We start from the raw sequence: 21856 nt of genomic DNA, 5'->3' as shown, positions 1-21856 counted from the left end.
ATTAATATTACTTTGATTGTTAAAAAAGAACAAGTCCATGGATTCAAACAGTTTTCCTAAAATTGTTGTATTGTATAACTTTTTTTAATTATATAGTATAAAATCGGATTTAAAATTAATGTCACATAATGTTCCTTAGGTTAACATTTACCAAATTTCGCCAACTTATATTTATTCGTTGAAATAAAAATGTCGGCACGGGACGGTTCCGATTTCAATAATTGCTTTATTGAAATCTTCTTGTCCTTAGCTATTGGCTGAATTTTTAAATATTGATAACCAAATGGTACCACAGGATATCCCTGAACTACTTTTTTGTATTTCTTTTAAACTGACCGCAATGGGCGTGGAAGTTTTTCCTTATATGACAATATTTAGAGTTTAAATTATCTCTATTCGCGCAACCCACTTGCTGGTTAAATAATTCAGAAGACATGTTTATTAGAGGATATTAAACGAACTTCCTTCATATTATTTTATTCAGTTGAAATACATAGGATTTGTGTGGTTTTCCTTTTGATAGATTTATTGAACACTTCGATTGTATTCCCCTTAATTTTCAGCCAACATATTTGTATCCGATCATATAGCTTCATGCTCCTTGGATGATGTGAAAATATTTTTTATAGTATGGCTGTTAATGTAAACAATTACAAATTGTTTTCAGTTCTTTACGTCAATCATGCAATAACATGCTTTCTTATTCATCGCTATATTGCTATTAATTCAGTCGAGCAATCCAGGGTTATCTTGCCCCTGGTACAATTTATTTAGGAATAGCACTTATTTACAAGCTTGTATAAGGTTGTTTGTTCTTAATTCGTTCGGTACTTTTTATAACATGCATATTTTAATTATATAATTATATTATACCTTGCTCAATTCAATTGTGAATAAAGACACGTCTCCCGGTGTGCAATGCTGCAATCAATTTTTATTTCGTTGTATTATTATATATAACATGGATTTCAACAACAAGCAATCACGATGAGCACGATGATGAAAAATATGAACATTTAATCATGCAAAGAATCACGTCATGATTACGTTCTGCTTTACACACACTCAGCGTCAATGCCCGTTCAATCAACGTCACATTTAACAGGATTTCCCATATTTAGAAATGTACACAATAAACAAGTTTTGTTTGGAGACAAAGCTTTGCGTAAATTAATAGAACAAAGTCTGTTGAATAGATTATTGTAATATTAGTTTTGCAAAAATGTAGCTCCAATAAAAAAGGTATCTGTATCGTTGACATGGATACATTTCATTAAAAGCTTTGCTTAATTAGATACTGAAATATATTTTTAATATGCATTACAAATTATATAGTAGGAGATATAAGACATAAATAGCATAGATTTGTAAAAATATATAGTTTGCAGCAAATTTGGCCGATTACTTTCAAAACAATATATACATGTACAGTCACACTACCTAGTACCAAGCGAACAAATAGTGACATTATTTATGATGCACAACGAATAATAAATTATCTCAAAGATGATGCAATTAAAATATTTAAATATAAATATAAAACATTTATTAACAAACAAAACATTGTTATCACAGATATGTAAGTGAGTCCTTGAAGGACAAAAAAGTGAAGAATTCGTTCCAGAACTGTGAGACTCCGCGAAGTGTTATTCCACCAAACAAAATTCAACTCAGCAAGAACATACAATCGTTCAATACTCAATCGGTCTGCGATGGCCATCAACGCTGGAAAAGTTCGCACTCGATACCTAATATTGATGTACGCTCTTAGCTGAAAAACAAAACGTCACACATGAAACCGCAAGTTTTGATTGGGTGCCATTCAACAAAAATATTATTTGCATTTTTGTTGCACAAGTATCATTTCATTGTCAATTTTAATTAAACATAATCATGGATTACTGCTAAAATATATTCCGTATGGAGGAGTTGGAATTTATGGTTTTTCATTTACGCTTTTTAAAAATGAAATATGAAACATTTACAATTAAATAGTTTAAAATTCGCTCGTATTGATTTGTGTACATTTCGTTCAGAGCGTCATTACAATTCTTCTTATTCTATAGGTTTTAAGATACTTAGAGAAAAATAAAAAAGCAAGCGTATGAATAATAAATATAAAGTTCAACTTCCATTGATTTCATACTAATTATTGTATTTACCCCAGTATCAGTCACTTTCAACGAAACAAAATTTGCGCTCTCAAACAATGCCCTGCTTTATAAAATTAGACGTGTGTTTATTTTTGTTAGAAGAGGAAAATAATTAATGACGAACGTCATTTAATGTAATAAAATCGGTCGAATGTGGGCGTGCACTTACATTAAACACATGGCTTTCGAGTCAATTTTAAAATATCTACGTGTGTTTTCCACAGGTCATTCAATCATCTCGTGCCCTGTATTGCCACTTGTGAACGTAATGTTAAAATACTCAAAATGTAGTGTTGTTGATGTTGATTTATTATATGTTGACAAATACTTTTAAATACGTGCAGAAAAGCAAAATGTAGTGTTGTTGATGTTGATTTATAATATGTTGACAAATACGTGCAGAAAAGCATGTAAACGTAATATAAATAATGATGGGATGGTGACGATGGCAAGTATATGGAAAAATGGTGATGATGATGATAATGATGATGATGGTGATGATGATGATGATGATGATGATGATGATGATGATGATGATGATGATGATGATGATGATGATGATGATGATGATGATGGTGATGATGATGATGATGATGATGATGATGATGATAATGATGATGATGACGATGACGATGATGATGATGATGATAGTTGTGGTTATTAAGATTATTCGATGGTGATACATGTGATACAAAATATAGAATTTACCAGTTTTCATGCTTGCCGCACGGCCCACAGGCTTGATGTTCCGGCATACAAGCGGCACGAGTGGAGTCAAACACCTCGCCGACCGCGCATTTGACAGTGCCCGCGTACTTTCCGCCCTTACAGTGGACATATCGGTCACACCGACCGGAACCATCCGGGTAGAGGCCGTCTAACTTGGTTCCGCACTCGGGCATCATTCCTCCGTGATCTTGTGGGATCATGTCCAGGGAAACACATTGGTTCAAGTCCGGATGGAATAACTGCGTCCGCCCGCTCTCGTCAGCTTTGCACGTGTTGTGCTCCACGGCGCGTTCTTTGTAACAGACGACATAGTATGGACTCCACAGTTTCGACTCGTGCGGTGCAAGGCCGTTGGGTTTCCCCTCACAGTTGCCGAACCGGACATTGCAAGGAATACAGTGGGCGGCTGGGCAGCCGTTCCTTCTGTAGTCACCTAAATTGCAAGCAAAACGCGAATGATACATTTAAGCTAAATTATATTAATCAATGATACAACGATGGAAATTTAGAACGATCATTTAACTGTAAAGAAAATATCAAATTCACAGAATTAAATTGTCACGTATACTTACAAGCATCTTTAAATTCTCGTCTAGATCCACACTTCACGTTTTCAAAATGTTCACACTGCTTGGTCTCCGCATTGAAGAGTTCGGGGTATGAGCACTCGATCAGATGTTGCTCCAGCAACCGAGGTACGTCCTGGTAGCGCACGCTGCAGTTATAGTATGCCTGGCATTCCGTGGGATGGGCGATTATGCCGCCAAACATGTTGCAACGCTCCTCTATAGATAGCGGACCTGGTAATTTAAAATATATATCACGTAATTTGGATGTGTTAACACATATATATAAGTGAAAAAGAATTTTCATGCTTATTCAAGTGTTTTTTATATATTTTATTATTGTTAATGTTAACGTTAATTTTGCAAAATGCCAGAGTAGACAATTCATGTGTTGATTGTAAACACTTTAATATGTATCAACAAAAAAAGTTCGGAAATAATAAAACAAAACAACCGGAAATTGCTCACCAGCGTCAGGAATGATTGGTAACCCGTCCGTCACCGGCAAGCCGCCTTCCGATTTGCAGTCGTCAAATACGCTGCCTTCGGGCACACACACGTTAACGCTCGCGCTGAATTTGGAACGCGCGGGGCACGGGGGCATCTCGACTGGCCGCCCGAACACGCACAGGTAATAGCCCTTGCAGTCCGCCTTTGGGATGATTTGGTAGCCGCTCGTGTTGCACTTCAGGTCAGCGATGGGTGCCGCGCTTATATGTCCCGCAACAATCAGAAGTACAGCGATATACAACATTTTTAAATTTCAATTCGTTAACTCAGTTCGTTTTCTCCTTAAAATCGGCAAGATGATACACTGCTTTTTTCTTATCTTAACTTAATTCCCAATTTACTCTACCGTCTTGTATGTTTGAGATTGGAAGCGCAATTGATCGAGATTGACAAACGCCGACAGCTTTTATACCCACAGAAGCCCACCTTTGGGCTGGTCCTTCCTCATTCTGTAAACAAAACCTCCCTATGAAATGACGTAAGCGCATACCTTCAATGAAAAATGATTTCGTTGTCATTGCGGAGGTTTCATAGATATGTATAACTCCCTGTTAAAATCCAATTAATTATCTTATATGGTCCTAAAAATAGAATGTGTCGATTCATGAAATGCATGTTAATATACGATGTTGCGGAAAATACGCAATATTGTTACACCACTACACTTGCTTCATTGATTGTGGTGGTGTTAAACGCGGGCTTGTGGTTTAATAACGGCGTGTCAGTGGTAAATAAGATGCGGAAACGTCGTTGTCACGTTCAAAGTTTTGCGTTAATGATTATAGTAACTGCTTTTATTTATCACACTATTGCTATTGTTATGTTTACGCCCCCTTGTGTCATTAATATTTCTAGCTGTTGCTGTTTACATTTCTTTTTTATAAATACGCAAATTTTATACAACAATAGTAGCGACAACTTAAAACAATGTAAGACCAACTGCTGTTGTAACTTCAGCAGTAACAACATCAACAGTTAACAAACTTCAGCTTGATCAACTTAAATACAACGAGAACTGACAACAATTATACAATTATAACGAGAGTGTATTTCAACACCATTACCATGACTACAAATTAGTCGAATATACAAAAACAAACGTCTTCAAACATACACGTCAATTACCCAAATTGGCCACATTAATGCGGACTGAAGATTTCGGAGCAGTTTATGTTGCTTCTAGTCAAAATAAAACTTATTTCATTAGCATTTGTAGCGAGGGAAATAATGTGTTTAGCGTTAACATGTAGTGAGTTTGGTGGGCATTCATTTTTTTTATATCAAGGCGATGTTTAATTCAGACTTCTTTATAGTATCATTTGAAGAATTTGAGTTGCGGTCTATCTCTTAAATAAGGTTTTATTTTTTTCATGTACAATACAGAAATGTATGTATGATCATTTATTTGGTTATGCTATTGCATTTTTATGAATGCGTCGTGGCAATCAGAACCCAATTTTTGTTTTTTCTTAATTGCAAATTTAGTTCGACCGGATCCTGGTACAATACGTAAATTGGGCAGTGGCGACAGGAGCAAAACAACAACAACAGATAATGCAACGTTAGCGTTGGTGACGCTGTTATATCCTGAAATGAGTATTTTCTATATAATTTTGGGGGGAAAATGCATCAAATTAGATTGGTCTAAATTTACAAAATGATGAACGGGGTTTTTGCATTCGTAAGCATGTGTTAATCATATAGCGTCAAAGAAAATGTAAAACAGTCGAAAACACACACTGGTATTTCATCACTTAAAGGGGCTTTTTCACAGATTATGGCATGTATTAAGTTTGTCATTAAATGCTTTATATTGATAAATGTAAACATTTTATCTTAAAGGCTCCAGTAAAAAAAGTAATCCTCAACTGGGCTCGAACCACCGACCACTGGAGTAAAAGTGTATCGCAAAGTCCATTTGGCCATCCGTGCTCATACATATAGTGATGTATTATATATTTTATATACGCAATGCTCGTATTATCACAAAATATAACGACAAAAACAGAACAATCCAAATTATTCAATCGTTTCGCGTTGCAACGCTTTATAATTTTCAGGTTTTTAAAGCGTCAAAAGATGCATATAATGGTACATGTTTAGTATTGCTGTTTTCTCACAAATATGATAACTACAACGAACATTTGCTAAACTGAAACCATTTTTTTTGTCAATTTACCAAAACGTGAACAGGCCCCTTTAAAGCAACGTCAGCGCTGGTCGCGGATGTAAAGTTAAGAAATATGTGTTATTTAAACACTATTTAAGGGAGCTATGCATGAATAAGGTTTGTCAAAACAATTATATAATACACGTTTTTTGAATTTATATGCACGTGTGGGTCCTAAAACGTCAAAGTAGATGCAAAAGAAGCGAGAAAACAAGTACTGGTATTTCAACTTTTGAATGTAAGTGGGTGAATATTTATATAAATGTTCGTACATCGAATCATTAATAACGGGCATGTGTCCTTGTAAATGTTGTAATAAGGTATTTTTTAAATGGTTTTCGCACAGGTTTTAAACTGACTGTTAAATGGTGTCATATTTTATTCTGACAATTAAGATGAGTTATAGTGTATACGAACTAATTTCCGTTAGATTGTATGAAAATTAAATGTGGTTTAAAGAGGCTGTCAGGTTAGCTCAATTGCAGATGAACATGTTCGTCTGAATTATAATATGTATCTATAAAATGAAATGAAAACGTGAGTAAACTTAATGCTCCGTCTCAAACAAACACTGTACGAGAAAAAGGATTATGCAAGATACTTAAAAAAAATATTGTGCAACAAACGTTGAAAAAAGTGGACTCAATATATTTAATTCATTCCAAAATGGAAACGATTGGAACCAATACAATCATTTCATTTGTATGCTGGTGAATTAACTATGCAGTAAAAAGGGATGAGTGAAACAAAAATGTCCGCATTTAAATTCTTGACAGCGAAAATCCCTGTGTAAAAACCAAATTCCAGATGCACAATTTTGTGAAACTTCGAGGATTATTTATATGTATTATACAATACAACGTCATTGTATGAGCACGGATGGCCGAGTGGTCTAAGCGGTGGACTTGACTCCAGGACTCTAGGGACCCAGTGGTTCGAGCCCAGTGGAGGGTTACTTTTTTCTGATTTTAATTTTCTTCTTTTTTACTGGATCTTTTTAGATCCAATGTTTACATTATCAATACAACAACAACAACAACAACATTTATTAGCTCTAAGGCATACAATTGCTTTTTAGCCAAATGCATTATACAATTATACATAATACACAAGTGTAACGACATGGATGATAATTATTATGAAATTAGGTAATAATTATAAAAATTGTGTAATGGAAGAAGTTAACAAATATTTTTTACAGATTCATAACATAGGATATGTTCTTCTAACATCGATAATGAAAGTTATTAATAAAATAATGAGACAAAGAGTACATTGTTCTACATAATTAGTTTCATTTTAACATTAATATTGATTATTACTCATTAAATTATGGGAAAATATAGTATACATATATAAATTAATTTGTTTCTAAATTGTTCCGTAAACAATTCGCATTATATATGTATTTTGAAAGATTAATGATTTCTTTTTTATTTTGTGTTTTCAGTAATAAATCAAACTTATTTAATGTTGGCCATCTTTGATAATATGCCTTTAAATAAGTTTTTCTAAATCTTTGTATATTGACATAGTTAATAAGAAATGGTATTCACTTTCTACGACATTAAGATTACAAAATTTACATTTCCTGTTATCTCGAGGAATATTGTGGTATCGACCTCGTTCTATTTCTAATCTATGTGATGATAGGCGTAATTGAGTTAGTGCTATTTTTATTTTTTTGTTATGATGATATCCAGATATTGTTCTGTATTAAACATGTCCTTGATGCGGCAATATGTATTTAGTCTTGATGAATTATTGATCTCACTGTACCAGTATTGCTTGTAATGATCGAATAAGCGCTGATTTATTAGATTGTTTATGTAGGTTTGTACAGATTTTTCTGTCAGGGTTTCTTGTTCAGTCTATACAAAAGTTAAACCTAGCCGCTCGAGTGTTGATTTTATTTGATAAGCCCAATTTCTTTTGTTGTATGTTCTGTTTTGTTGTGCGTCATTGAATAGTGATTCATATATTATTTTTATGCGACTATCATTTGTACATGATATTATTTTAAACCAATATTTATAGATGTGTAATTTACGCATCACAGATAAGGGGTATCGTCCTAAATCGCCATACAGTGCCGATAGATTTGTTGATTTGTTGACACAGAATTTTTCTTTAAAATTTTGCATGAATTATTTCTAATTCTTTTCCTGAATCTTGTCCCCAGATTTCAGCAGAATAGTGAAGAACGGGGGCTACTAATTTAGTAAAAGATTTAATTTTTCTTTTGTTGGGAATTCATATTGGTTTAAAACAGAGATAAATCGATGAAACGCTCTGTTACCATGTTCTGATATTGATTTTATTGTTTTATACCAGTTTCCCTTTTTGAATAATTACATATAAATATTTGAATGCTGTGACGATTTCTAACGGCTCACCATATAACGTAAAGTTAAAACTTGTGTGTCGGTTATTTTTTTCGAAAATAACAACTTTTGTTTTATTAGTATTGATTTTCAGTTTGTATTTATTGCAATAGTTTTCAACGTCATTTAACATTAGTCGGCTTGATGTTGGCGAAGTTGAAAATAGGACTTGATCATCGGCATAAGATAATAAAAAGAATTTAATATCGTTAATCGTTGTGATTCCTTCAATATTAAAGTCAATATTTTCAATAATGTCATTAACGAACATCATGAACAGGATGCTTGAGCATGGGTCGCATTGTTTCACACCAGCATGTGAATTGATGTATTCTGATGTTTGATTGTTTAACCTGACGGCTGATTTCACTGATGAATACATAGCTTTGAGTGCGGAAACCATTTATGAATTGGCGAATCGAGCTGTTCAGTGTCGGTTTGTGGTGTGTTTAAATTTTGTTCATTTATATCAAAATGTGTTTTATCGAATGCATCGTTTCCGATTAAGTTATTAAAGTGATTGAACATTTCGTTAATATTTGTATGCTCTGCATTTTTATTATTAGGTTTTTAACATTTTTTAAGTGTTTTCCAACACATTTTTGGTTGTGTTTTTTTCAATTTTATTTAACCGCGTGCTTTCATTCATCTTTTATCTATATTTTGCTTTTCTACAAATAGAGTTCTATTGTGTTCTATGATGTACAAATAGTTGTCTATTTGGGTTGGATTTATTCGTATTAAAGTTATTTTTTGCGTTACGGGAGTTGCATTTTGCAGTTTTACAAGTATTATCAAACCAATCTGGCTCTTTTGGATGTGATTGTTTATTGTTGTTAATTGTAAATACTTTTCCAAATATCTGAACGCTACTTTCGTGTAAATATTGCGTTAGAGTGTTAATTTGATTATTAACATTAATTTCAGAAAAAAAAATGTATTTAATACATGTATTTTTTCATCTATTAAGGAAGTAAATTCTTGTGACTTATCATTATCAAATATTATTTTAAATTCTTGTTGTTTTGTTTCCTATTTATTGCTTTGTAAGTTAATATTGTTTACTGTTTGAAAACTAAAATAAAGTGCAGCATGATCAGAGAATTTGCTCCAATCAAGTACTTCAAATTCATGAATGACATTCCCGAGGAATATGTCGTGGTGTGTTGGTAAATAATCGGTTACGCTAATACCACGTGGTGAGGTGAAAGTGTAATTACCCGTTCTTTCTCCGGGCATACGACCGTTAATTATGATGGTTGGTTGTTTTGCATAGAGAGATTAATGATCGGCCTTGACAGTCAGTTGTATGATCTTCATTAATTCGTTTCGGAATGTGTCCTAAATTTGGTTCATTTGAATTTGTATTAACGTTGTAAGTTTAATCCAAATGTCTATTGTATTCTAATATATTGGATAATAAGCTAGTTTTAGAATTTAAATCTCCTACAATAAAAGTATATCCTAAGGTACACTATTGAACTATGTTATTCTCTATTTCTTCGACAAAATCAAAATCGACATCTCTTAAGACTTTCGGATTGGGTGGTGGATTGTAAGTACAAAAAATATAAACATCTGTATCAAAATTTAACAGTTTTCTATCTATTTTTAACCATATTATGCAAAAATCATCTACTTTTACAATTGATATTTTGTCTTTTAATGAAATTTTAAAATAAACAGAAATACCTCCGGCTTTCGGCCTTTTTTAACTCCATAAGATTAATATCCATAAATATGTATGCTTTCAAAGTTTTGAATGTTTAGATTTTGCACTCTTTTTTATTGGTCCAGGTTTCACTTAACAAAATGAAAATAAATATGAATATGTCCAAACCCTTGTATGCTGCTGCCTATTAAAGACCAAACGAAATTGATCTTAAGAGTATCAAGGAGTTTTGCAGGTCACTTGAACTCACAAGGCCCCTTAAAGGAACCAAAAATGGATCTTTGGTGACTTTAACACCCCCAAACTATCATGGGACTGTGATCACATCCGAATAACCTAACTGTAGCCTTCCCCAGTCTTATGACAAGCTGCTTAAAATCTTCAATGATCACAGCCTCACACAAATGGTCAACAAGCACACCCGAAATGATATCACCCTGGATAACACCGAAATGATAACTTCCAACCCAACATTAGTCAGCCATGTTAATGTCCAAGCAGGTATCTCTGACCATGACTTAATTATCGCCCAGGCCAGATTAAATCCCCAAATAAATAGGCAAGCCCCGAGGGAATTCCCATTATTTAAGAAAGCCAAATGGAATGACCTCAAATCCTTCATCAATACCTCCAAAGTCAGCATCCTCCAAAACGCAGAGACCTCATCAGTGGATGAACTCTGGAACCAATTTGAGGCCCTTATCCAGGCAGGTATCTCAAAATTTGTCCCTGTCAAAAAAGTAGGCTCCAAAAGACTTCTCCCCTGGGTTACCAAAGACATAAAAAGATTAATCAGAAAAAGGGACTCCCTTTACCAAAAGGTCAAAAAACACAAAGGTCAAAACCCCTACACTAGGAAATTCAGAACCATCAAACACCTCATTCAATCAAAAATAAAAAGGTCATATGAACTCTACATTGAACACATCCTAGATATACAACATGCAGACACTCACTCCAGCAAATTCAACACTAAAAAATTGTATTCCATCATAAAGAATGCCAAACAAGACACTCAAGGTGTTTCTCCACTCAAATGTCAGACAAGCGGAAACCTTATCTCAGAAAGCCTTGGCAAAGCCAATATCCTAAACCTGCAATTCCAATCTATTTTCTCAAGCGTTTTCCCTCTGTCTCTATCCCAGCTATGCAGATATACCCTAGGAAATTTACCGTATCCCATCATGCCCAAGATAGAAATAGACCTAAATGGAGTCTTGAAATTACTTCAAAACCTTAAAGTAGATAAGGCTGCTGGTCCAGATATGATCAAACTTATTGTCCTCAAGAAACTCCGGCATGAGATCCTTGACCTAGTGTCACTGATTTTCCAAAAGTCCTTAGACTCTGGTCAACTCCCATCAAATTGGACGAAGGCAAACGTCTCTCCTCAATTTAAAAAAGGTAACACTAGCGACCCAGCAAACTATAGGCCCATATCACTTACATGTGTCATATGCAAACTATTAGAACACATTATCGCATCTAGCCTATTCACACACTTTACCAAACACAGCATACTCTATGAGCTGCAACACGGGTTTCACGAAAGGCGGTCCTGGGAGACTCAGCTTGTGGAGTTAGTGGATGACTGAGCGAAAACTCTTGCATCAGGTAAACAGACAGACCTAATCCTACTGGAATTTAGTAAAGCCTTCGACAAAGTCAATTACCTCAAATTACTGCATAAACTTAAGATACATGGTGCTTCTGACCAGACCATATCCTGAATCCAGTCCTTCCTAATTGGCAGATCCCAATCAGTCGTTGTAGATGGTACTAAGTCTGACCAAGTCCCAGTTACCTCTGGAGTGCCTCAGGGATCTGTCCTTGGCCCTCTCCTCTTCCTCCTTTACATAAATGACCTCCCTTCCCTTGTTACATCCCAAGTTCGCCTCTTTGCTGATGACACTGCCATCTATCTTACAGTGACATCCGAGGCGGACTGTCAGAGATTACAAGACGATCTCCGTAAACTAGAGAAATGGGAAGAGCTATGGGACATGGAGTTTAACCCTGGCAAGTGCCAGGTTCTCCATATCACACGGAATCGTAAGCCCATTGCGTACCAATACAAGCTCCATGGTCAAATCCTATGCCTAGTTAAGGACGCAAAATATCTTGGTGTTGACATTTGCCATGATTTAAGTTGGAACACACATATCTCCAGGATCACAACAAATGCAAACAAAACATTAGGTCTCCTCAAACGTAACATCAAGACAAAACATGAAAAGGTCAAATCACTATCCTATCAAACACTAGTACGTCCCCAACTTGAATATGCTTCCCCAGTATGGTCACCACACACTCAGCTCAACAATCACAACATAGAAATGTTTCAGCGGCGAGCAGTTAGATGGGTAAAAAATGACTACTCCCATTACACCAGTGTCACATAACTGCAAAATACATTCAACTGGCGCACCCTTGAGAACAGACGCATAGATGTCAAACTCGTCCTTTTCTACAAAGTCTACCACCGTCTCGTGGCCATATCCCTCCCATCTTATCATGTCAAGTCCCAACAAGGTTAAACAGACAAATGCATCCCCTCAGCCTTCGTCAAGTCCATACAGGTTACGATTGCTTTAAGTACTCTTTCTTACCCAGCACCACAGTATTGTGGAAAAGGTTACCCCACCTCGTCGCAATGCTGCCTGACCTTGAGAGCTTCAAGCAGGCAGTAGCCCAACTTAGCCCCTAAACCCATGGGAATTGTTTTTATCTATTTTTATCCCTTGTATACAATATGACTTTTAAATCTCCTAGCAACCTACCAACACTTTCCTTATTATTGTACAAATTCTTAATTTGCTGAAAGATATCTTTCTCAACTTTTACTCTTTTACTTTACTAACAGCCAACGCACACCCTGCCCATAATACTCGCGAGAGGCGTGAGGCAGTACTATGAGATAGATGGATATCATATTGATTAATGTATTCTAAAAAGTCAATATCCTTTAATTTTCGTATCAGTCCATTAATATTCCACGAAATAATTTTTAACTTTCCATTGTCCTAATTGTTTAGTTCATGATAACCGTCGTTTTGTCCTTTCACTAGAAGTCTCGATCCTGCCCATTTGGTTGTTCTGCCTGCATTTCGTTCCCGGTCAACTATGTGTTGTTTATTTCGTCGCTTTTCCAGGGTAGCCTTCGTCTGCTGTATCCCAACGCCTTGGTGTAGTGCCCGTAAATCTGTATGCTTTTCAATTAAGGCTTTGCGAACGAGTTCCCGGTCGGAATAATGATGGAACTTCGCCACTATTGGTCTCGTTTCCACCGGTGTTTCCTTGCCTATTCGATGGACCCTATCAAGTTCGATGATTTTTTTCGATTTGTAATACATCTTTAATTATATTAGTGTCTAGATTAGCTCTTCGCGATTTTCTTGCTTACTATGTGATTCTTTAATGCCATGAAAGAGCAGATTCTCTCGTAGGCTATGGAATTCCAGATTGTCGTTGGCATCTTCCATTTGCGTTAATTTTGTCTGGAAGCTTTCGATGCATTTTCGATCTTGTTTGATTTTTCGTTGAACATTTTGATTTGATCCTCTGATTTTCTAAGTTTATGTTTTGTTTCTTCGAATTGCTCATTGATAAATTTGCAACTGGCTTCCATGCATTTAACTTGTAATTCCAATTGTTCCACTTTTTGCGTTATTTTGTTTACTTAGTCTTCAATCTTATCAATTTTCGCTACTTGTTGTTGAATGTTTTCATATCCTCTATCAAGCTCGCGGCCCAAGGTGGTGGGTTCATGTTGTTTTGATACGATTGGTGCCTCCAAATTGGTTAAATGGTGGAGAAGAGACTCCGAACTGACCAAAATATGGTGTTCCAGCATTATAATTCATTGTCCAAAAGGCGTCTTTTGTAGCATTATTGTAATCGAAAGCCGTCTGTGTTGTGGTCAAGTTTAATGGTTGCGATTCCTTGCTTACAATATTCGTGCTACATGTACTTTGAGCAGTGTTTACATCTTATCTGGTTTTGCCGGCTTTTTCATGCGAGAAACCCGTGCTAATTTTGGCGGGCTCAATTGGAGATATTGTTTTTCTTGTTTCTGCTTGAGTTAGTACTTTTGTTAATGTTAGTTCCTTTATTTTTCTTTGGTGACATCTTGATTATTTCACTGGCAACATTTTAGTCGAAAAACTGTCCTGATATTCGCGTTTAATCCATATTATTTCACAACATTTCTGGAGAGTAAAAATCCATGTGTGTACAACTGTGTGACGTCACATACATGTAATGACAAACATAAATACATGCCAAAATCTGTGAAATGGCCCATTTATCACATATGTCTCAACAAAGTCTCTCGGGGAATGTTGTTTGTGCAAGATACAGCGATATGCTAGTAATAACTGCATTGGATGTGAGTAATTGGGAAGGGGAACACGGAGTTTCAACTCCCGGTTATACAACAAACACACGCCCGGAGAACAAACACTGGATGCTTTTCTGTCCAAATAATAGATAGTAACCTCTACGTATTTTCAAAATCAAACTGACTTTCTCGTAGAAAAAAGCGGCAACGTATCAAGTCCATATGAATGAGTATATATATATATAAATTTAAACCAAATTATTTACCATAAAGATTATTTAGCGAAAGCTCTTTTTTTAAGTATACCGCACTCTCAATGTAATTTTAAACAATCAAGTATTTGGATTATGGGTGAAAATTTCTCATAAATCAATCGCTCTCACTTTGTAGTTACTGTGACGCTTCGGACGACTGTCAAACATGGCCGATTTATTATAACCACAGACATATATTATTAGTATTTTATCTCTCTTATCGTGAAGTAATGTGCACGTCTCGTTGTTGGATAAATCTTGCAAAAACCACGGCTGCTGTTAACAAAACTAATCCTTCACTTTTCGCAAATTGGCGTGGTGGATGGACATTGGAGGCTCCTTGTGTGCCCTTTTATTATCGTCTCAGTCTATACGGTTATTCTGTTGAGGTATAACATTCATTTTCTTTACATTTATTTTCATAGTATATTACAGTCACATAAACAACCAAGCTATTTAATATGGATCATTTGCACCCAATGTTGCTGCTTTTTCCTGTATTTGCACGATGATGATCTGAAATATTAACTATTTAATACTATATTCTTAAAAAAAAATTAAAAAAGGAGGGCTTTAGTTGACATTTGGTTGTTATTTCAGTTTGTCGTTTCTCAAACAATTGTAACTCTGTTGTTCTGGTCTCCTTCCTTTCATTGAGTAATTAATTGGTGATTAAATTGAATGCGTTTTAATTCCCTTTTATTATTGTTTAATTAGACTTGCAATGTTATGAGAATACATTTTGCATTGACCGTTCAAAGGCGGCAACCCCAGCTTTTTTTCTACTATTTGTGTATGTTGGTTTGTATTGTTCCGTAAGTAAACAACAGTTTTTGTTTGGTATTGTGCCGTACTGTCACTGGGTCACTTGCCATAAATAAATAGGTCCTTTGCCATAAATATAGGACCACAAAAATGTGTATAATAATAATGCAATACTGCTGGAGCAGCTTGAGTTTCACTTCTTTTTATCATACCGCTGCATTGATATCTGCTTGTTAACGTTGCATGATATTTTTTTTTATCAGTTCAACAGGAAGTTCTTATATCAGTCGATGATAGGAGGTAGGTCATATTGTTTAACATGTATTTAATTGAGCTGTATATGCTTATGACAAAAATATGTTCTGTTCAAATAATCAGCATTAAAATTGACTAGATGTGGATATTGAAATTTAAGGTAAAAAACTAAATCAAATTTGCTGTATAATGAGATGTTAACTATCTTCTATGATTTATATTTAATCACAAACAATGCCAACTCAATACAAAAACACTCGTTTTAATCATATTTTGTTAAAGAGTTGCGAGCATTTATTTGGCACATTTTGAATTATTTAATGACAATCATTCAAAAATGCTTCACCCAATCGGGCGTGCGCAGTCGATCAGGCTGGTAATCAAACTTGGGTACGATTTTATGTTCATAAACAGTTTAGATAAATTTGATGATGAGCGTTAAATATGGTCATTTTCATGATCCGATGGTCATTTTTTCAGAGGTGTGTCAAGCGATAAGATTGGTAATATGCATATTATAAAAATAATGAGTGTGTGCATAGCATATCGGCAAGTTCGATAACCAGCCTTAACGCTTTAGACAGCTCTAAAAAAACTGCCAATTTATTATATATTATATACAATAAAGATCCGTGTTCTGTGAAAACTGGGCTTAACACATGCACGTAAAGTGTCATCCCCGAGTAAGTCCGCACAGGCTGGCTAATCAGTGATGACACTTTGCGCATGTCGACACATATAAGCCTGTTAGAACTGCCTACTTTTCCAAAACTAAAGTTATGTCCATTTGATGTCTTTTAATACATATAATAACTTCGTTCAAATCGCTTGAATACGGTCGCCATGGCCAACAACAGCTGTAAAAAGAGAAATGTTCGTGATTGACACAACTGAGACTTATATAAAAGTATTTCACAAAATATTAGTTATTTGGTGACCCTCTTTTGATTGTTAAAAAAAGTCCATGGATTGAAAAAGCTTTCTTAAAATTGCTATATTGCAAAAAGAAAGAAAATTATACACCCCGGTAGTCAAAAATCGCCGACTGGCTTAAACATTAATGTCACATACAGTTTCTTAGGTTAATATTTACCAAATGTCGTCAACTTAATGTATTTATTCGCTGAAAAAACGCCGCCATTGGATGGGACCGGTTTCAATAATTGCTTTATTAAAATCTTCTTGTCCGAAGCTGTTGGCTGAATTTCTCAATATTGTCACTCAAATGGTTCCACGTGATATCCCTTTACTAATTATTTATTTTTGTATTTGTTATTAACTTACCGCAATCGGTCGGTAGAATTTCCCTTATATGATAATATTTAAAACTTACAAGATCTTCATAACCGCAACCCCCTGGCTGGTTAAAAAAAGAAGTAGAAATATTTATTGTAGGGCATTCAACAAACTTCCTTCAAATTATTTTATTCAGTTGAAATACATAGTAAGTGTGTGGTTTTTCTTTGGGTGGATTTATTGAACACTTTAAATGTCTTCTGCGTAACTTTCAGAAAAAAACAAATTAGGATCCGATCATAAAGTTGCATGACTTGAAAATAAATCTCAAAGTGTGGCTGTTACTGTAAAATATAACAAAGTTGTGTCAGTACTTAACGTCAATCATGCAATAACTCATCGTAATAGTGCTATTAATTCAGTCTAGCAATCCGGGGCTATCTTGCCTTTCAGGTTGTAATTCATTTTGGAATAGCATTTATTTACTAGCGTGCATAAGCTTGTTTGTCTTTCATTCGCTCGGTACTTTTTATTACAGGGACATTTAAATGATATATATATATCGCCCAATTCAATTGTAAAAAAAAAAACAAGTCTTCCGGTGTACAATTATCCAACCAATTTAATTTCATTGTATTATTTCATATAACACGGATTTCAACATCGAGCAACTCACGATTAACACTATAACGACAAATATTAACATTTAATCATGCAAAGAATCACGTCATGATTACGTTCTGCTTTACACACACTCAGCGTCAAGGCACGTTCAATCATCGAGACATTTAATAGGATTTCCACCGTTGAAAATATACACAGCAATTTTTAAATACAGCTGAGCGTAAATGATTAGAAAAAAGTCTTTTAAATTAGTTATAGAAATAGTAGTTTTGCAAAAGAAGTAGCTACAATTAAAAAAGGTATTCGTATCGTTGACGTGGATACATTTAATTCATAGCTTTGCTTAATTAGATACTGCAATATTTCTTTTGTTTAAAATATGCAGTTAACATTATACAGTAGCAGATATAAGACATGGATAGCATATACTTGTAAAAATAAATATTGTACAGCAAATTTGGCAGATTACTATCACTATCACAACAATATATACAGTCATACTACCTTGTACAAAACGAACAAATAATGGCATTATTTATTATGCATAACGAATAAAACATAATCGTAAAGGTGATGCAATAAAATATAAATATATAACATTTTTACAAAGAAAACATTGTTATCACAGATGTGTAAGTGAGTCCATGTAGGACAAACTCGTGAAGAATTTGTTCCAGAACTTTGAGACACAAGGATGTCTTATTCCACCGAAAGAAAAATCAACTCAGCAAGAACATTAACTCGTTCATACTCAATCGATTATTTTTAAAATGAATCTGCGATGGCCAACAACGCTGGAAAAGTTCGCAGTCTCGAAACCCAATATTGATGCACTCTCTTAGCTGAAATACAAAACGTCACTCATGAAAACGCAAGTTTTTAGTGGGTATCATTCAATACAAGTATTGTTTGCATTTTTATGGAGCACAAGAATCATTTCATTATCAATTTTATATATATATATAATCATGGATTACAGCTAAAATATAATTCATATTGAGGAATTGTGTTGTGATATATGTATTTTGATAAACGATTTTTTAAATGAAATACGAAATATTTAAAATAAAATATTTTAAAATTGGTTTGTTATCGACTTGTGTACATTCCGTTCAAATCCTTAATAGAATTATTCTCATTCTATATGTTTAAAGATACTTAGAGAAAATCACAAATGCAAACGTATGCATAAGTGAATATAAAGTTCAACTGCAATTGATTTCATATTGATTATTTATCCAAGTATCAGTCAGTTTCAACGGAACAAAAATTGCGCTCTCAAACAATGCCTTGATTTATCAAATAAGCGTGTGTTTATTTTTGTTAGAAAGGGAACACTAATTAATTACGAATGTCATTTAATGTAAAAAAAAAATGGGTTTAATGTGTGCGCGCAAACTCATTGCATACGTCTGATTTTTTTAATATCTGTGTGTGTGTGTGTGGGGGGGGGGGTAGTTCACAGATCATTCAATCATCTTGAGCGTTTTATTGCCACTTATCTTTATCTTAATGTTCAAATACTCAAAATGTAGTTTTGTTGATGATGATTTGTAATATGTTGACAACATCTTTTAAATACGTGCAGAAAAGCATGTAATCGTAAAATAAATAATGAAGGAATGGTGATGGTGATAGTGGGGTAATTGACATCTTGATGATGAGGATTGTGATGATGATGATGAGGAGGAGGAGAAGGAGGATGACGATGATGATGATGATGATGATGATGATGATGATGATGATGATGATGATGATGATGATGGTGATGGTGATGATGATGATGATGATGATGATGATGATGATGATGATGATGATGATGATGATGATGATGATGATGATGATGATGATGATGATGACGATGATGATGATGGTGATCGTGATGGCTGTGGTTATTAAAACTATTCGATGGTGATACATGTGATGCAAAATATAGAATTTACCAGTTTTCGAGCTTGCCGCATGGCCCACAGGCTTCATGTTCCGGCAAACAAGCGGCACGAGTGAAGTCAAACACCTCGCCGACCGTGCATTTGACAGTGCCCGCGTACTTGCCGCCCTTGCAGTTGACATATCGGTCACACCGACCGGACACATCCGGGTAGAGGCCGTCTAACTTGGTCTCGCACTCGGGCATCATTCCTCCGTGATCTCGCGGGATCATGTCCAGGGGAACACATTGATTCATGTCCGGATGGAATAACTGCGTCCGTCCGCTATCGTCTGCTTTGCACGTGTTGTGCTCCACGGCGCGTTCTTTGTAACAGACGACATAGTATGGACTCCACAGTTTCGCCCCGTGCGGTGCAAGACCGTTGGGTTTCCCCTCACAGTTGCCGAACCGGACATTGCAAGGAATACAGTGGGCTGATGGGCAGCCGTTCCTTCTGTAGTCGCCTAAGTTGCAAGCAAAACGCGAATTATACATTTAAGCTAAATGATATTTATTTATTTTTTTAAATGCGTATTAATCAATGATACAACGATGGAAATTTAGAACGATCATTAAACTGTCAAGAAAATATCAAATTCATAGAATTTAATTGAAATTGTCACGTATACTTACAAGCATCTTTAAATTCTCGTCTAGATCCACACTTCACGTTTTCAAAATGTTCACACTGCTTGGTCTCCGCGTTGAAGAGTTCGGGGTACGGACACTCGACCAGATGTTGCTCCAGCAACCGAGGTACGGTCTGGTAACGCACGCTGCAGTTATAGTACGCCTGGCACTCCGTGGGATGGACGATTATGCCGCCAAACATGTTGCAACGCTCCTCTATAGATAGCGGACCTGGTAATTTAAAAAATATATATCACGTAAACTGGATGTTTAACACATATGTATTAGTGGAAATAAATTTACATATTTTTTCAAGTGTTTTTTTTATATATTTTATGTTTGTTAATGTTAACGTTAATTTTGCGAAATGCCAGAGTAGACAATTCATGTGTTGATTGTAAACACTTTAATATGTATCAACAAAACAAGTTCGGAAATAATAAAACAAAACAACCGGAAATTACTAACCAGCGTCAGGAATAATTGGTAACCCGTCCGTCACCGGCAAGCCGCCTTCCATTTTGCAGTCGTCAAAAACGCTGCCTTCGGGCACACACACGTTAACGCTCGCGCTGAATTTGGAACGCGCGGGGCACGGGGGCATCTCGACTGGCCGCCCGAACACGCACAGGTAATAGCCCTTGCAGTCCGCCTTCGGGATGATTTGGTAGCCGCTCGTGTTGCATTGTGGGTCAGCGATTGGTGCCGCACTTATAATTCCCGCAACAATCAGAAGTACAGCGATATACAACATTTTTAAATTTAAATTCGTAAAATCCGTTCGTTTTCTCCTTAAAATCGGCAAGATGATAACCTGCTTTTTTCTTATCGTTACTTAATTCCAAGTTTACTATCCCGTCTTGTATGTTTGAGATTGGTAGCTCAATTGATCGAGATTGGCAAACGCCGACAGCTTTTATACCCACAGAAGCCCACCTTTGGGCTGGTCTTTCCTCATTCTGTAAACAAAACCTCCCTATGAAATGACGTAAGCGCATACCTTCAATGGAAAATGATTTCGTTGTCATTGCGGAGGTTTCATAGATATGTAATAACTCCCAGTTAAAACCTAATTAAAAACCTTATATGGTCCTAAAAATAGAATGTGTCGATTCATGAAATGCATGTTAATATACGATGTTGAGGAAAATACGCAATATTGATGCACCACGACACTTGCATCACTGATTGAGGTGGTGTTAAACTGTTAAACGCGGGCTTGTGGTTTAATAACGGCGTGTCAGTGGTAAATACGATGCGGAAACGTCGTTGAGACGTTCAATTGTTGGTTGGTTTATCTATATGTTTACAGCAACAGCTTTTTAGCATGTACGCTAGTTCTATTGTTATTTTTCCGCCTTCTCCTGTTATTCATATTTCTAGATGTTGGTGCTTATGCTGTTTGCATTTCTTTAAAAACAACAACTAACATAAACAATAACAGCGACAACTAAAACAATGTAAGACCAACTGCTGTTGTAACTTCAGCAGTAACAACATCAACAATTTACAAGCTTCAACTTAATCAGCGGCAATAAATACAACGAGAACTGAAAACAAATATAACGATAGTGTATGCTAACGCCATTATCATGACTCCTACACATTACCGGTAGTCGAATATACAAAAAACACG

General features: G+C 35.4%; 1 protein-coding gene across 1 annotated transcript; it reads right to left on the bottom strand.

The window, feature by feature from the left end:
- Positions 1–914: 914 nt before the first annotated feature.
- LOC127831158 (uncharacterized) lies at positions 915–21121 on the bottom strand. Its single transcript, XM_052356151.1, has 11 exons — positions 20689–21121; positions 20224–20451; positions 19601–20054; positions 17710–17717; positions 12824–12887; positions 12613–12692; positions 11989–12129; positions 3917–4213; positions 3455–3682; positions 2862–3315; positions 915–1771 (listed from the first exon to the last, which is right to left on the bottom strand). Exons 1-11 carry the CDS (start codon positions 20972–20974, stop codon positions 1768–1770), a joined length of 2244 nt encoding a protein of 747 aa, XP_052212111.1. The 5' UTR covers positions 20975–21121; the 3' UTR covers positions 915–1767.
- Between the last annotated feature and the right edge of the window lie 735 nt (positions 21122–21856).

The sequence above is a fragment of the Dreissena polymorpha genome, chromosome 5, assembly GCF_020536995.1.
Source record: "Dreissena polymorpha isolate Duluth1 chromosome 5, UMN_Dpol_1.0, whole genome shotgun sequence".
Lineage (NCBI taxonomy): Eukaryota > Metazoa > Mollusca > Bivalvia > Myida > Dreissenidae > Dreissena > Dreissena polymorpha.
Note: the sequence above shows the minus strand (reverse complement) of the source record. Positions and strands in the feature narration are given on the sequence as shown.

Bases quoted from the DNA above. Each gene is read 5' to 3' on its own strand.
- LOC127831158 (XM_052356151.1), bottom strand. From the start codon at position 20,974: ATGTTGTATATCGCTGTACTTCTGATTGTTGCGGGAATTATAAGTGCG. The intron at 12,693-12,823 runs GTAACCTTTTCC...TGACATGATAAG, and splicing joins CAGCATTGCGACGAGGTGGG to ATGGGAGGGATATGGCCACG. The intron at 4,214-11,988 runs GTAACTGGGACT...AGTTAACGAATT, and splicing joins ATCCCTGAGGCACTCCAGAG to GAAATTTAAAAATGTTGTAT.